The 16,401-nt window shown below is 53.5% G+C and overlaps 1 protein-coding gene across 1 annotated transcript in view; it reads right to left on the bottom strand.

Moving 5' to 3' along the window:
* Positions 1 to 16,401, bottom strand: part of SETD1B (SET domain containing 1B, histone lysine methyltransferase) — a 59,108-nt gene that overhangs the window by 13,947 nt on the left and 28,760 nt on the right. Inside the window, 7 exon segments of the mRNA XM_019486863.2 lie at positions 49 to 1,614; positions 3,069 to 3,539; positions 4,705 to 4,822; positions 5,170 to 5,387; positions 7,188 to 7,275; positions 8,215 to 8,385; positions 11,533 to 12,300. Coding sequence (XP_019342408.2) covers positions 49 to 1,614; positions 3,069 to 3,539; positions 4,705 to 4,822; positions 5,170 to 5,387; positions 7,188 to 7,275; positions 8,215 to 8,385; positions 11,533 to 12,300 — 3,400 coding nt within the window.

The following is a 16,401-nucleotide window of genomic DNA, read 5'->3' as shown; positions in this document are numbered from 1 at the left end:
CGGAAACGGTGTTTCCGCAGAATACTCGCCGCCGGCGAGAAAGGATATGAGGGTGGTATACCCACAGGGTATCGTTGAGCCAGTCCATACCATTATCTTGCTGCAACAAGCGGTCGTACGTGATGCACATGAACTTGATATCCTCTTCGTCTATTCCCCCGTTCCAAATATCATACAAAATGGTCATCTCCTCAAACTCGGAGCGGGGCCTGAAGACAGGCCGGGGTGGGGAATACTCCGGGGAAGGAATAAGTGGGATGTCCTCAGGTGTCTTCTTCTGCCTTCGCCACTGTCTTTTAGGTTTCGCGTGAAGCTCTTCTTCTTTGAAATCCTCGTTCCACTGGTTCTCCAGTTCCTTAAACGGGAGTTTCTCGGCTACGGCCTCCGGGGGCACCTTCTCGTGGAAGCCGTCATTCCTGAAGTCCAGGGTGACCGCTTCGGGAACTTTCAACCCATAAAAAGCATCGGGATGTCCGCCCAGCAGCTCTTTGCTCACGGCACTTTCCATCAAGGCCACTGGGACAGGAGGAGGATCCATGGGTCTGCCAGAATAGGCATCCAGCGAAAGGACAGAGGGGGGCGATCGTTTCGGCCGACCCGGTTTCCTTTTGGGGGGCAGAACGGAAGGAGGAGGAGGAGGGGGAGGAAGAATAGCAGCAGCAATGAGAGGTGCTTCCGGCGAGAGCAAAACTGATTTCACTTCTGCCTTGCCGTCCTCTCTGGATATCTTCCCGTCTGCTGGTGTGCATGGCAGAGCTGCCCCCGGCACCACCTCGATGGGTGGCAACTCGAGGTCTGTGTGGAAATCTGCGTTGGGAGGGCTGGCAAAGGGAATGGGGGAAGGGACACTGTTCACGCTGACCATTAAGGAAGCACTAGGAGGTTCTTTGAAAGGTTTCTCATCTAGCTCATCCTCGGATGGCTTCTTGCCAGACAACAGGCAAGGAATGGTAGCACCGGTCTCGGAGAACGTGGGTGTGAAGTTAAAATCCCTCCCGGGAGTTCGAGGAATGCCACTGTTGATCCCAGGAGACTGGGATGGGTAGGAAAAGGGGCTCCCTGGGACCTGGGGGGAACTTAAGGCCAGGCTGCTCCCTGTGAGCGGACCGTCGCTTCCGGGGGTGACTGGAATAGTGTCAGTACTCTGCGACTTTGCAAGGACGTGCGGAGACTTGGCTGAAATGTCCCGCCCGGGTGTCCTGGGGATATCCTCTTCCAGGGGTGTTTTGGTCACAGTTAGCTGTTCTGGGAACCTCTCTGGAGGGAGCAAAGGATCCTCTTTGCTGGGCGTGGATGGCAGGGGAAGCGTCGAGGGTGGCACCTTGTGAGCGGGAAGTATGGGAGTATCAGGATCCGAATGGACCGTCGCCTCCCGTCCAGGAGTCCGAGGCAGTCTGTCCTCTTCCTCTGCGGCAGAGGAAACTCTCACCTTAACTCGCGCTTCTACATCGCTGTCGTCGGACTTGCTGAAGAAGCTGCTCTTGCTGGGCAGGGGCTCTCCAAACGCTCCCGCTGGTGTCGGGGGACAGACGCTCTCTTCTTCACCTTGAGATTCAGGCTTTGGACCCTCGAGTGCTTCGGGCTCTGGCGCAGCGTCTGGCTCAGGCTCCCCCACTGCGGGAAAAGAGAAGAGCGTTACCGCCGCTCAGGCGCTAAGCACGTCCCGGCATGCACATGTTAAAGACGCTGCAATCGCGCGGCCAGCTCCATCCGCGGGGAGCCTGCGGAAACGCCATGTTTTGGAAGCACGTATAGCAGAGTAATTAGAAGCCACCGCAGATATCCCTAATGGACCGGAAAAAAACACCATACTATTAATTTGAGTATTAGGTACTATAGAGGGTAAAGCTAAGGCTTCCTGCTTACAAAACCCTTGGCTGGCTTTTTACGGCCAGAAAAAGCTTTAGTGGCTTGTCGGGAGAGGGTGTGAGTTTACAGGTTGGCAGAGCCTGGAGCTGTCAATTTTTTTTTTTTAATGGAGGAGGTAAACTAACTGCAGGGCCAAGGGAAGAGCTCAGCTCTCCGCGGATGGGAGCAGGGCGGGGGGAGAGAAGTTTAATGCTCTTGAACATGACGTGAAAGAAATGGGAAGCCCTTGTAATGAATGAGGATGCATTCAGATTGTATCAATGAGGCAATTTATATGCTGCTCTAGCAGCAACACTCTCATTTGTCTGGATTTTATTTACCTCCTCCGGGCCCAGGCCAAAAGGAACCAGCCCAGGATCTACTGGCAGCTTGCAATAACATTTTCGAGTGCAAGTCAAAAGAGCGTGGAAGTGTCCGGGAAGCCAGAGGGAACGCTCTCCCCGGCCTGCACTAAGGCGTGCAGAGGCATGGCTGATCTTCACAGGAAGGTCTCATTCATTTGACTTGTGGGTGACTGAGCTGGAGTGTCTTAAAAGAAAGCCCCGCTGAATTCACCCCCATTTCCACAGCCCGCCTCCAGCGCGATGCCCCGCTGCCTGCCCACGTCTCCTGCAGCTGAATGCAGCTGTCTCCAGAACCCACCAAAAACGCTCCGTGTCCTCCGAAGACACAAGTCTGTTTTAGAAAGCTGCTGCTTCGTCCGACAGGGGCGAGCATTTTGCCTCCGCCACGCTCTCCGATCCCAGCAGCGGGGAGGCCGGTGCTGGAGCGAAGGCCAGACCCTGGTTCCCCAGAAGAGTTGATGGTTTGCAAAGCCTTACCCATCTCGCTCCTGCTTGAGACGCCTGGAGACTGTCTGCAGACGCAACGCCCAGCTCTGGGCATTTAAAGGAGACACTGGCAGGACAATTTCCTTTTCCCAGCAACACCTCTCTGACAGGAGCTACGTGCAAACCGAGCACACGTGGGGGCCTAACACAGGTCTGCCATTCCCCCCCCACCCCCTCTCCCACAGACCCGGTCGACTGGTTCCTGCCACTCCCCGGCCAAACGTCTCCTTCGGTGCTAAAGTCAACCGAAGCCACCTCTTAGCTGGTGTTAAAATGTCAAGCCCTCGCAGGACAGCTCGCGTACCGGGCAGTGCGCGAATACAGACCTTGGATTCAGGGGTGACAGAAAAGCCCCGTGAAAAGCCATACCTGGCACGCAGATCAGGGACGGCACGAGCTTTTCCTCCTGCTCTCGCTCCATATCCACCAGAGTTTCAGCAGCGATAGATGCTTCCGGCACTTCACTACACTCATTTTCTCCTGGCTTGATTTCTTCCATTTCTTCTGGTTTTTCGACCAGGGCTGGTTCCCCGAGTCCCAGGCTGGTTGCATCCATGTAGTCATCCACCGGATACAGCTCCAGGATGGTCTCTTTTTCTTCATCGGGTGGCTCTTGAGTGGCAGGCTGAAGCTCGGTGTCAGCCACCATGCCTTCTCTGTCTTGGTCTTCAGCCACTGCCTCCTCTTCCACCTCATCTTCCTCTTCCTCCTCATCTTCCTCCTCCTCGTCTTCCTCCTCGTCTTCATCAGAATCAGAACTGGACTCAAATTCCGAGGAGTCCTCGCTTTCATCGGATGACTCGACTTCCGCTTTGGAGGATGAGGGACTCGCTGCATCTTCTGCAAGGACAAGAAGGTGTTACTACTTTCCTTTTACGACCTCTGAATGAACAGGGGAAACCACAGAACTCACTCTCCGCTTCTTCGGCTTGCAGGATTTCCTCCCCCCCACCTTGATTTTCAGGGCTTTTTTTTAGGCAAAAGCTTATTTTTAGAAGTCTGGAAATCAATGCAGAAAACCCCATATTCTTCAATTACATGAAACAGAAATATCGCCGCTCAGAAGCTCTGTGCTCCCAAGGAAAAGCCACCACACAGTATCAGAGAAACAAAGCAGGACCAGCCCCAAGTATGACATCCCGGCCAAGGCTTTATCCACCTGGGCCTTAAAAGCCTCTAAGGACAGAGGTGCCACCACCTCTCTGGGGAGCCTGTCCCAGTGCTTCGCCACCCTCCTCATGAGAAAGTTTTCCCCAATATCCAACCTCAACTTTCCTTGCTGCAGCTTGAGCCCATTGCTCCTTGTCCTGTCATCTGCCCCCACTGAGACCAGCCCAGCCCATCCTCTTTGCAGCCCCCCTGCAGGGAGGTGAAGGCTGCTATTCAATCTCCCTCGGTCTTCTCTTCTGCAGACTACATCAGCCCATTTCCTTCAGCCTCTCCTCACCAGTCCTGTCCCCCAGCGCCCCAACCATTGTCAATGCCCTCATCTGGACTCTCCAATGTGTCCACATCCTGTCTGCAGCGGGGGGCCACAGCTGGGCACAGGACTCCAGACGTGGCCTCCCCGGTGCTGAATAGAGGGGAAAAATCACTGCCCTCGGTCTGCTGGCAGCGCTCCTACCAATGCAGCCCAGGATGCCGTCAGCTCGATGGAAAACATCAGGACCTTAATGAACTTGGATGGAGCAAGTGTAGAAAATCCCTGGGGTCTGCCAACCCCCCCCCCCGCACTATTCCCTTTAGTGTGTTAACTGGAGGATATAGGTGGGAGTTTTAAACTGAACCTCATCCTTGAGGCTTGGATTCGGTGAGGTGCTGCTGTTTTCATTTAATGCGATGAACCCTATGGCGAGGTTAGTGCGAAGACCCGATCTAAACCCCAGCGTGCAGAAATACATGCTGAGGTTACATACAGGAGAGCCTGCCGATCGGCCTCGCTGCTGCCAAAACACGAACCTGACCCCAAACTCCTGTTCCCCCCATTTCCAGGGTGACTGCTCACCTTCCTCAGAGTCTGGCTCCTCTTCCTTTTCATTCATTTCTATGCCTGCTTCTTCATCATCCTCCTCCTCCTCCTCCTCTTCCTCCTCATCAGCATCTTCATCCTCTTCCTCCTCCTCCTTTGGGAGAAAGAAGTTGAGCATTTTTATGACAACTTTCCCTTGTAGAAAACTGCATCTGCTTCAATAAATTCCTAAGGAGTTAGACTATCCCAGTAACAAGTGCACAAACCAACCTAAGCCGGCAGTGGTGCCGGGCGCACAATTTGACTGTGCATCAGTAAACCAGTGGCTGCCATTCGGGCCCAATAATAGCAAATAAAAGGCGTGTTAATAGATGATGAATCTGCGAGGAACGACATTTACTCAGATTCCTGACCGAGACGCTGATCTTAGTCAAAAGCACGGTCTTAGAGCCGAGTTCCCCAGGTTAATGAAATAAAACATTGGTAGGAAATGCCACGCACCTTGCTAGGCACTGCTTTCACCAGTCCTCCCTCTTCCTCCGGCTCCTCTTCCTTTTCTGATGAGGATTCTTCTTCTTTGCCCGAAGTCTCATCGCCTTCCTCCCCCTCGCTGTCCAGCTCCAGTGGTCTTGCTGGCCGCCGCCTAACTCCAACCGCTTCCGCGTTGCCCTTGGACAGGTCGGAAGACACGTCGGGCACGTCTCTGTCCCTTTCAGATTCTGGTGGACGAAGACAAGAGGAGAGAGTTGCAATGGACGCTCTCGCACAAAGACTATGGAGGGGTCAGACAGCACGTGCAAGCTCCTCACATTGTTCTTACAAGAGCAGCAAGGCCAGGGCAGACGCCCTGCGTGCTATGGAAGAGGCCACCTCTGCTCCAAATCCATCTTGCAATTTAACCAATGACACAATGAGTGGGTGCAAGAAGCAGGAGAAGAGGACGTATGTGGAGGAGAAAGGAGCAGGGACGTGGTGACTCAGGCTAGCCTTTGGCAGGTGTCTAGTGGTTTGGGGGTTTCATTTTGATACAGATGAACAAACATAGTGATTATATCGGTGTCCCCGGGGGCCAGCAGCCGGTGCGATTTATCACAGGCTTCCTGGGGTTTATTTTACATTTGCTGCCTAGGTGGTGCCCTTGTCTCTCCTTATAGAGCCGAGTTAAAGGGCACTCACTTGCACTGCGTAGAAACACGCTGGGTAGTGACATTTCTCTATCAGACAGCTTCTACCTACGCACTTCCCGGCATTTCTTTGTCTCATAGACCACAAAACTTGGCTCCTCTTGTGGGCCCATATAGAGAAAAGGTCTCCAGCAGAGGTAAAGGACCAGAGATGCTGGCCCACAAGGTCCCTTCCAGTCCTGTGCTCCTAAATCTCGAGAGGGAATTTAAAGGGGAACAAGACCCGGGCCTGCTCGGGTTGGATGTCCCGTGCAAAAGGGGCAGCAGGAAGGAAAGGCAACGTCCGTGGGAGAAGCTGGTGAGCGGGGAGGAACGCGCTGGAGAAGGTGACACACGAGGAGATCAGGGCGGAGACGCAGAGAGGGACTATTGATCCCTGCTGGAAAGGTGGGGGTGGAGAGCCCTGCACTGGAAAGAACGGAGAGAAAGGAGCTGTGCGCGGAGCTGCACGAGTGACGTGACAGAGCGGGACAACGACAAACAGAGACTGGAGTCGATGCGGGGGAGACAAGGTGAGCGAGAGGAGCCTGTACAAGTGAGGAGAGACGACAGCAAGGGCCTGGGCGAGGCTTTTAGTAGTGCGCACACAGGAGAAAGGCTGGAGCGCGAAGGAGTACGCGGCACTCTGGAGCGGCGACACTCGCTGAAGCCGTACGTGCCAATGGGACGTGTTCCACCCCAGGGCACCCCGACCGAATGGGCCCAAAGTCGGGAGAAGGAAGCAAAAGCTCAGTAAACCTCAGCCACCGTCCAGCTACTGCTGACTCCTTGGCACCCTCTCCCAGACAGACTGCGCCTCCACTTCCTTTCCAATCCTGCCCCTGGTACAAGCTTGATTTCGTGCTGAACCACTGCTGTGCTGGCTGCCCTCTGGTTACTGTAGCTGTGTCCTAGGCCTGCCCTTCGTGCACGGGCACAGTGTTCGCCCTTCACAGGCTGCAGATTTATAATGTAACCTGTATTTGTCTTGAAAGAGCTGGAAGATGGCATTTGGTGCCAAAGACTCGGGCCCTTCTGGGAGAGCCAGGGGGCGGGAGGCTGCTTCCACCTGGAGCAGCAGCTTTCCCTGTTTGCAGCAAAATAAGTTACCAAGGTCACAATATTTTAAAATGCTGAGTGTGTGTGGGGGGAGGGTGTGGTTCCAATTCAGCAAATTAATGATTTTTAAAATCAAGTGCCCGGCAAACCAGCTTTTTCTGGCTGACTTCCATGACGCCTTTGGTATCGGTGGCACCGTGCTGGGGTGTGGAAACGAACACAGTGCAAAGAAATCTGCTTTGACATGGTTCTGCATTTGCTTTTGTGTTTCAATCACAGAGCAGAGGGTTTGCAAACCTTCATCTTCATCGTCAATGGAAGTGGAGGGTCTGATCCTCTTCTGATCCCCTGCTGAGGCAGCTTCGGGCGGCTCCTTTCTCTTCACCTGAGCAAAGAACAGAATTAGCATGTCTCGAAGGCCCCAAAAAACACAAGAAACCAACTTGCCAAGCATTGCAACGGCTTTATTTTGCTGGGGTGATGCAGGGCCAGAAAGCATCACCTGCCTCTCAAAAGCGACTGATCACTTTTGCTTTGCTCACAAATAGCATTTCTGTGAATGAAATTCTGCCCCAACCAACACCCGTCTCGGCACTATCGGGTCGGCGTCTCCCAGAGGCATCTGAAGCCAATGCCAGCCTGAAGAAAACTCAACCCACCACGATGCTCCAAGGTGCAGGGAAATGCAACAGAGCCAGAGCCTGAGGAGCTCCAAGAAACTGCTAAGCAAGGTCAGCGCTATCTAGGATTTTGCAACCAGGCACCAGCTACCTCAGCTCCTCCCTGCTCCATGTGAAAATCCACACGTGTAAAAATTTACACTCTTTCTGCTAACACAAATTAGGCAGTTTACCTGGCAAGAAAGTTTAAACTGCGTTAATGAAGGAATATATGACCCAATCCCACCCCGGTGCAAGTGGAGTTGTTCCCATAACCACGGGAGCAATCCGGGTCCCAGTTAGCAGAAGCAAGGTTTTAAACCAGCACTGCAGCATTTCCTCTGCTCCAGGCAACCCCCGGCTTCCCCGAGGAGAGAAACGAAGACGGGGAGAAGGGGTCCCCCCTTCCCACAGGTTCCTGGTGAAGGTTGGAAGTGAGGGCAGGAGTAATCAGGGCTGCATGTTATGTTACGTATTCACGTTGGGTTCAAAAAGCAATGAGGTTCTGCCTCTCATTGCTTACCTGACTCTTACATTGGCAGCTGGGAAACGAGCTCAGCAGAAAAGGGAAAGAGCTGATGGTGCTACCAGCTCCTGGGGATGCGGCGGGGAGGAAGGAGGCAACGAAGCTCTCAGGACGATCGCCACGCTGGGTTTTGACTCACCTTGAAAGACGGCAGGCGGATGGCCCCTCGCAACCCAATGCCCAGGCCAATTCCCTCGTAGCCCAGCCCTTCTCCTTTGTTCCAGTTCTCCAAGAGACAGGACGTGATCCGATCCTTCGGCTTTGGTTTCTCCTCCACTTCTCCTCCCGACTTCACTGGAGTGAGCGATGCCTGCACAAGAGAAACCAGACTTAAAGGAAGGGCGACACGCAGGCGGGTGCGCATGCTTGGCAAGCATCTCCGATTGAGCGCTCTGGGAAGGACGACCACAGGTAGTTTCCCTGAAGGTGGCAGCTCCTTGAGACGCACCAGGACACCGCATCCGTTCAAACAGGGGATGCGAGAGCTCGTTCGAAAGTCTGAGCGTCAGCCCGCTGCACCAGCGTATCCGGCTCGGCCAGCTGGGAACACGTCACGCGCAGAACGTGCTCGCTCAGGTTTCCACCGGCCAAACTTGACATGACGCCACGTGTGCATGGACACACGCATGCTGGCGTGCCCCGTGTATGGCCCTCCTGCACGCGGGTTTATCAGCGTGGGGCTGCTTGGGAGAATTTGCACTTTTTCCAAAACAAATTCATCACCACATTACTGAAAAGACATTTGGGTTTGTAAACGAAAAGAAAAAGCAAAGCCGACCAGCCCCAAATTTCACCTGGCAAGCTTCAGAGCAGCTTTTAAAACTGCCTGTTACTTTCTGGTGCAGAAGGACTACGTGCCCAAGTGAAGACACTTGATGTCCGGGAGCATCGCAGCCTCAGCCGCTCCCAGAGATAAGCGGTGCGGAGAGCTGAGACGGGCAGGATGAAGTCCAGGCGAGACTGGACTGCCTGCATCAGCTTTGCGAACCTCGGCAAGACGGTAAAACTCTTTAACGTATTCAGATCCCTCCTGCTGGGTGTCTGGTAGCTCTGGGAACTCTCTGAAGCCACGGTTTAAAATGGCTGGGGAAAATGACCTGGCTACGCCTCATACACGGTATATAATTTTCCTCCACGGGGCATTTTAATAAGCAGTTTTCTCTGAACACGACACACTAGACGCTTTGGGCAACAGTCAGAGCATGTCTTAGATTTCCTGCTCCAAACGCACAGAGCCACGCGTCCTTTCCTGGGAGTAGTAACTAGGTGTGGAGCCGTCTTCGCTGCTCCCGATGAAGGAAAGCAGTGAACGCTCTCCCCTCGCCCACACACCGCGTCAGGCCAAGCCGTGTTTGCCAATGCCCCTCACCGGCAGGCTGTGGGTAGATCACATTTAAAACAGTGGGTGGATGAAAGTCTTTCAGACCACCGGACAAGGCAAGTGGGCAGCACCACCGAGTTGAGTGCCTCAGTTTAGGTATCCCCGATGCCACGTTCTGGCTCCACGGCTGCCACCTTCAGAGAAAGAACGAACCCAGCGCTCGCATTAAAAAAGAAAAGAAAGAAAAAACACACGAACGACAGACCTCGAACTATGAGGCAGCCTCATAAAAGAAGGCACAGGTCAGAAGCGATCATGATCCACATCACTTACCCTCCTACATCCACCAGTGAAGCAGCGAACATCCAAACTTTCTGAATGATTCCTGCACCCGGACCTCACAGCCCGCAAAGGAGGACACTTACCTTTCAGAGGGAATGGCACAAATTTGTCCTCTGAGCCCAGAAACTTGTCACTGCTGTTCTTCCCGGGGTGCACGTGCCTATGTGAGTACCCGGGCTGCGCCCGTGTCGTGATGGGGCAATCTGCACTGAACAATACTAGTGTGCCTTGGATGGATTCGAGAAAGCAAACGCCTTTAAAACCTAAACCTACGTAAGATTAGCTTTCATTTGTTGTCATACAGAATTTGTAAGTGAAACCAAGACTGTTAACGAAGGTTTCCCTTGCATTTTAATGTAGGCACCGTTTTAATGTAGGCACCGTCTGATAGGGCCAAAATGATACAAGCCAAAGAAAGATGATGCATCTGATTCTGGTTACCAGGGTCTCGGTTCGTGTGGATAAAGAGTGTCAGAGGCCGCTATAACCCAAAATGGAAAATATATAACTGGAACCTTTTGTCTTTTCAGAGAGTTGCTCGTGAGACTTTGGGGGGACTGAACGGGAATGTACACGTTTTGACCTGACAGTTTTTAAGCGAGGGGCAATAGGATTCATTTCGTATTGGCGCTAACCGAGTCTAAAGAATGAATCTGAAAAATCCATTATCAAACACAGCCAAAAAAGTGACCTCGCAAGCAGTGTCTGAAGGTTGAATCCTTTTACTGCTGTTAATGGACGCAATTTTCCCACGTCCCCTGTAAATGCCAAGTGGCAATTACAAGGTCAGCTCATTTGCTAACAGGAGCAAACCGAACAAGAATATCAAATGCAGAATACAGGTAGCACTCGATTAACGGGCCGTCTTCCAACCTCAAAACAGCTGGTCTAAACTGCTCACCCTGGCCGAGGCAGCGGGCAGGTTGGGTTTGGACCTCTGGCTCTGCCGCTATCTGGTTAAGTCCTTCTTCTAAACTGTGTCAGTGGATGCAGTGCCACAACGCTGCCATTACTACATTGCAAAAGAGTCCTGCTTCACCCAGTGTCATGCTAAAAAATGACCGATGCTAAAGAAGAAGGTTTCAAATCTACACAAATCCTTTAATTGTGTCATAGTTATACCTTGCACAGTGTAAAGGGAGATTTTCCCAGACGTCAGCTGCTGATCAGCTTATGCCCTGAAGCGCCAACAGCTCTGGCATTCCTGATCGGCAGTAGGTTAACTTCATAGCTCATTTCCATAGTGCAATTTTATACTTTAATCTTATTAGACCATTCATTTTAGCCAACCCCCATGGCAGGGATTCTTGCAAACTGGGGATGGGTATTCAGTAACTGCGCTGCAAAACCTTTTATTGTGACAAACTGTAGATTGTAAGAAGGAGAGTTTTGAGGCTTATATTAATTTTCAGAGTGCCACCATTTTTAAGGGGGTGTTTGCCAAGCCCAGTTCACTGGGATATACCTTAAATCGGCCACGAGAGGATCAGACAGTCCGTGCTAATGCATTACTTAGAGAGACCCCTCCAACTTTCATCTACAAAGACCTGGACCTGGCTTTCATGTTAGTGGAAGTCCCCCAACTACGCGGCGGGGTTGGGAAACACCCGCCTGCCACTGAAGTCCTGGCCCAGATCCCTGCAGGCAACAGGACGTACGACCAAGTGAAAACCTCGCGGCTAGCTAAGAGTCACCGCTTCTCGGGAGAAGGAAGAAACCGGGCACTTGAAGCCTGCCTCCCCTACAGCCCCGTGCACAGAGGCGCGGTGCAGGACACCAGGAGAGAGCTCTTACCTTCGCCAGACGTTCTTTCTTGTCCCACCAGTCATCGAACGCCCTGAACGCCACCACCTCGACCATCTTGCGGTTCAAGTCCCTTTTCATGATTGCTTTCAGTTCTTTCACAATCACCAAGAGGACGCCGTCCACGGTAGCTTTGTGCGGGTCTTCCTTCTTTGGCTCGTAACCCGGCGGGGGAACGGAGGGGTCAAACTTGGGCAACGGGGGCCACTGCTGCCCGCGGCCAATGACTGCCCCCATGGAGAAGGGGCGGTAGGGAGGAAGATTCACAAACTGCATCCGGCCCCCCATGAACGGTGGGTACTGGTAGGTGTTCTGGCCCTGCATCATCCGGCTCAGCATCTGAGTTTGCATCTGAAAGGACATGGGCATGCCGCCCCACTGGTTGCCCAAGACGCTTATCATATCCACCTGCATGACGGGAAACATGCCCGGGTGGAACGGAGGAAGGGGAGGCAAGATGTGGGGTGGGGGGACCCCAGGCGGTGCGGGGAGAGGAGGTGGAGGGACGGTGACCGCCGGGTGAGTGGGTGGAGGCGGCGGTGGCAGAGGCGGTGGCATTGGAAAGCCTGGCTGGGGCGGGGGCGGGGGCGGAAGAGGCGGGAACCCCGGCGGGGGCATGGGTATCGAGGGAGCCATCACAGCCGAGTTGTTGACCGAGGAGTTCACCACGATGGTTTTGGCACACTCTGCACTGGTGATCGGTGCAGAATTCATTTCGTCGTCGGATATTTCCATGTCCTCCCCTGACGAATGCTGACCCTGCGACACAGGAGAGAAGGAAGAAGAAACACGGGCTTTTAACTTCGGTAACGGTATCTCGAAGGTAAAACGGCTGCTTGAAACAAGGATCAAGTTTCGGTAACGTTTGAATTGCAGTTCATCTAAAGGAATGCAACGTACGGGAAGGCAGGCGGGTCCCGCCGGGTACGGGGCCCTTCTGGCTTGTGGTAGAGGACATGCAGCAATACCGGGAAGGCCTTAGGTAGAAGCTGTCCGATAGGGAAAGGTCACTACCCACCTGGACTGCGCAGCCTGTTTCTACGCAATGCAAGCGAGCGCCCTCGCGTTCTGTTCAACACACACGGCCCAGACCCCGCTTGGTGGGAAAGACACGGAGACTTTAGTTACAGACTATTGATAAACTGGAAAACAGAATAAACTACAGAAAACGTAACGGATATCCAATAAGGCAGTGCTTGCATAAGTTAAATCATAATCCCTAGGTCTCCCTTGCAGTCAATATTTATCCTGCACTAGAAGGAAGACGTTAGTCTCACATTAAATGTTTGCTGCTGTTGAACTGAGGCTTTGTAACTACCCCAAAGTGGCTTAGCCTTAGAGATGAACCTCAAATCCACTTAAAATGTCTGTGCATCGCACACCCCTCCAATCCTCTGAGTAGAAGAGAGGGAAGAGAAAGAAACTCTGGCTCCGTGTCCACGTAGGACAAACGCTGTTGAACCGCACAGACTATGGACGTAGATTTTGCACTTTATACAGAATCTAAGTCCCACCTCAACAGTCAAGGGCGCTATTATGCAAATAAATTAAAGAAAAATCAAGGGCACCAGCTTGTTCTGAGATTCATAAAGCTCCTGCTGGAGATGCCTTGCCGCAGCAGAAAAGTAGCTGGGCGGCTAGATCCATTCGGGGCACGGTTACCCGTAACAAGATCTCAAGCGCCGGGGGGTACCCGAGGCTTGTGACCCGCCTGTCCCACGGGAAGCGGAGGTAGGAGGATCAGAGCCTGCCCGCCACAAATACAAACACAGGGCAGGGATTTCCAGCAACAAAGCACGAGGGATGCACAACGGACAGAGGCAGTTTAATCAGAATATCACAGTGGGACGAAGCTCCTTATTAACTGGGTCTCGGTCCTAACATGCTGAGCAATGCTACCCTCTCTCTGACCCCGTAGGGAGGACAGCGGTTTCAGCCTGCCTTCTTCCGGCTAACAGCACTGAGAAGTAGGACCGCGGCCAATGCGTGAGCACTGCTGGACCCACTTCCTTAGACATTTTTGCAAGCAGTTCCTTCCTCCCAACAGTTGTGCGCAGGAAGGCAGAAGCAGCAGCCGACACATATGCCACAAAGTGAACTGAATAAAGAGCCGCCCAAGCCTGCAGCCCAAGAGATGGAGACCGGTTGAAGGCCGGCGCGCCTGCCCCCACTTTGCAACAGCTGCCAAGGAGCTCGCAACTGGGAGTTGTGCTCGCGGAGGGGCAAACATGTTGGCAAGCCTGCTGAACCGGCTTCGCTGTGAATCCAGACCTGGTGGGACTCGGAAAAGAGCTACAAAAAACCAAGTGAAGCATTAGGCAGGTTTAATCCAACACCGTCTCTAGTGCAAGGGAACAGGCTGAACACGAGGCTTGTAACATCAGGCAGGGAAACCTTTCAACCGCAGCGCGTCCCTTAGTCAGAGCTTCCCCCAGCACCGAAGCGCCAGGAAGCGCCAAACGTGACTCACCTAAAACCCACCGCTCAGCAAAGAGGAGATGTTAAAAAAAGCAAGGAAGTGGGGAGGGATCACCGGCGTACATGTAATAACGCCTGCAGGGTGCAAGGGATGCCTCCGAAAGGCAGGTAACAGCGGTCTGCATCTGCCCACCGTTACAGCTCTTCTGTGCCCGAGGCGGAGACGGCCCTACCGAGAGCGGGCGGTGCTGTGCCGTGCCACGGGGAGTGTGCACGTGCACCCCGGCACGCTCCGGGCGACTGCCTGATGCTGCACAACACAGCACGCCTGCGGCAGCGACCAACAACCTGCTTTCCAGCCGCTCACCTTTTCCACCCTCTTTACCCCAAGCAGCCGGCGACTTACTACCTAATATTTCCAGTCGCGTTTCAGAGACCTCGCAGCCTTGCCCCGGTCCCTCCTGGCGTCTCGAGAGGCAGCAGACCGCCCGCCGCACACCGGGGATGCTGCGAGTCCGGGCGGCGATGCTGTCAAGCGGCAGTGCTGCAGCCAGCGGGGCGCGGAGGAACGGGCAGACAGGCTGCGTCAGGGGGAAGGGAGCGTGCTCTGAAACCAAACCCATTTTTCAACAAGCAGAGCGAGAAAAGTGTCATTAAAAGCCTCCGGGACCAGTTGAAAGCGGTGCTCAGTGTAAAATATCCGCCACCGGCTAAGAGCCTGGCGCACCCGGCTTGCTGAACGACGACAGAAGTGGCTCTATGCCCTGACGCCCGAGCGGTGCCGAGACCTGAAGGGAAAGTCAGTGCATGGCCTCAAGGTGGAGCATGAGTACCAGCCGGAGAGGCAGAAAATGAAGGTACCGCATCCTCAGTACCCCAGGCAGACGCTTTCTTCCCATGCCCGCCTCTTCCGCACGGGTGCCCGAGCCCACCGCAGCAGGTGGACAGCTGGCAGGCCGGGTCCCAAGGATCCAGTCCAAGCCACCACCTTTATGGAGCAAGGTGAGGTGCCAAAAATCAGCAGCAAGCCTCTCACTTGCACGAATACCGCACCGTCAGGCCGTGGGCTATTCACAGCGTAACTCAAAAGACGTGCTCGTGGGCTTCCCACCGGTAACCTATGCCGCCCTGCCAGGGTCAAGTCAGCCAGAGGTCACAGCGTTGGGCGGCCTTACCTAAAAGGTGCGATTAGATGAATGGCAACAGGACTAGCCTGACTTTTCTGAAACAAACTTCTTCAAGAACTGTGTCCACTAAACAGCTTTATCCGGTTTTTTAAGCTACGCTTAAACGAGACCTGCAAACACGAGATTTTGGGTTGGTCATGGCTGAACGACTGCTGCCATTTAATGGAAAGGCTGATCTTTGTAGCGGGGGGTGGGAAGTCGCAATAATTTCCAGACTTTCTACAATGGCAGGGCTGGCAATACGGAGAGTGGACAGGATATTTTAATCCCTGAAGGGCTGGAAAGTGAGAGAAGAAAGAGAATGGTAGGGGGACACCGAGGGAAAAAGGAAAAAAAACCCACACAAAGTTAGGAGAGAAAGGTCAAATCAAGAGATGATCGTCTAGAAGAAAGAGGCTTTCAAGAAAGTTAAGAGAGGTGAAACATTTGAAGAGGATGAATAGTCACAGAAAACTTATGTTTAAGGGGGGGAAACACGAACGCTGAAAAAGAACTGGAAGAAAGCCATCACGGTGCAGCAGCAAGAAATCAAAGGAAGACAGAAAATAACACCGCCGTACTGAGACCCCTTTATTCAACGTCCAGGATCCAGGGTTTGCCGGGCTGGCAGTTTGCAGCAGACAAAGCTGAATGTTTTCTCTGGGACGCCCGAGACGCAGCAGCACCTCTCCCGTGCCCGCTCTGCTCGGGGTTGAACGGTCCCCGTCGGGGCAAACACGAACAAGCAGGCAGCATCCGTACCCCTTGGGCACCCCAATGCACCAGCCTCCCAAGCCTGTATTCGGGCCGTGTTCTGGCTCTCATCTTTGTATTTCAAAGGGCCAGTTTGTAAAGGACTTCAGAGCACCCCATGTCTGCCGCAGGAAAAGCAAAAGCCATTTTCAGCGGTATCGATCCGTGCCGTACTTGAGACGCCGGCGCTGCCCTCCCCGCTTTGCATTGGTGAAAGCAGGAGTGAGCAAAACAGGTCTTTGAGTACACGCCTGGCACAGGTTGCACAGGTGCTTTGGGCATGCAACTTTGCTTAGATTCGTCTCAGCATAACTGGTTTTAAATAGCCTCCCTCATTGCTCATCCAGAACGGCAGCTGTCATGCCTGATACCAGCACAGAGAGCTGCCAACAGGCAGAGCGCTTTAGGGTTAAGGAAAAGGAAGATGACATCCTGAGAGCTGACCCCAGAGCCACGTGCAACTCCGAGCAACGACCCAAACTAGTCACTACTTGGTGCCCCGGAGCAGCGAGCACGCTGCCCA

Source organism: Alligator mississippiensis, chromosome 10 (assembly GCF_030867095.1).
Source record: "Alligator mississippiensis isolate rAllMis1 chromosome 10, rAllMis1, whole genome shotgun sequence".
Classification (NCBI taxonomy): domain Eukaryota; kingdom Metazoa; phylum Chordata; order Crocodylia; family Alligatoridae; genus Alligator; species Alligator mississippiensis.
The sequence above is the reverse complement of the archived record's forward strand: the minus strand, read 5'-3'. Positions and strand labels throughout refer to the sequence as shown.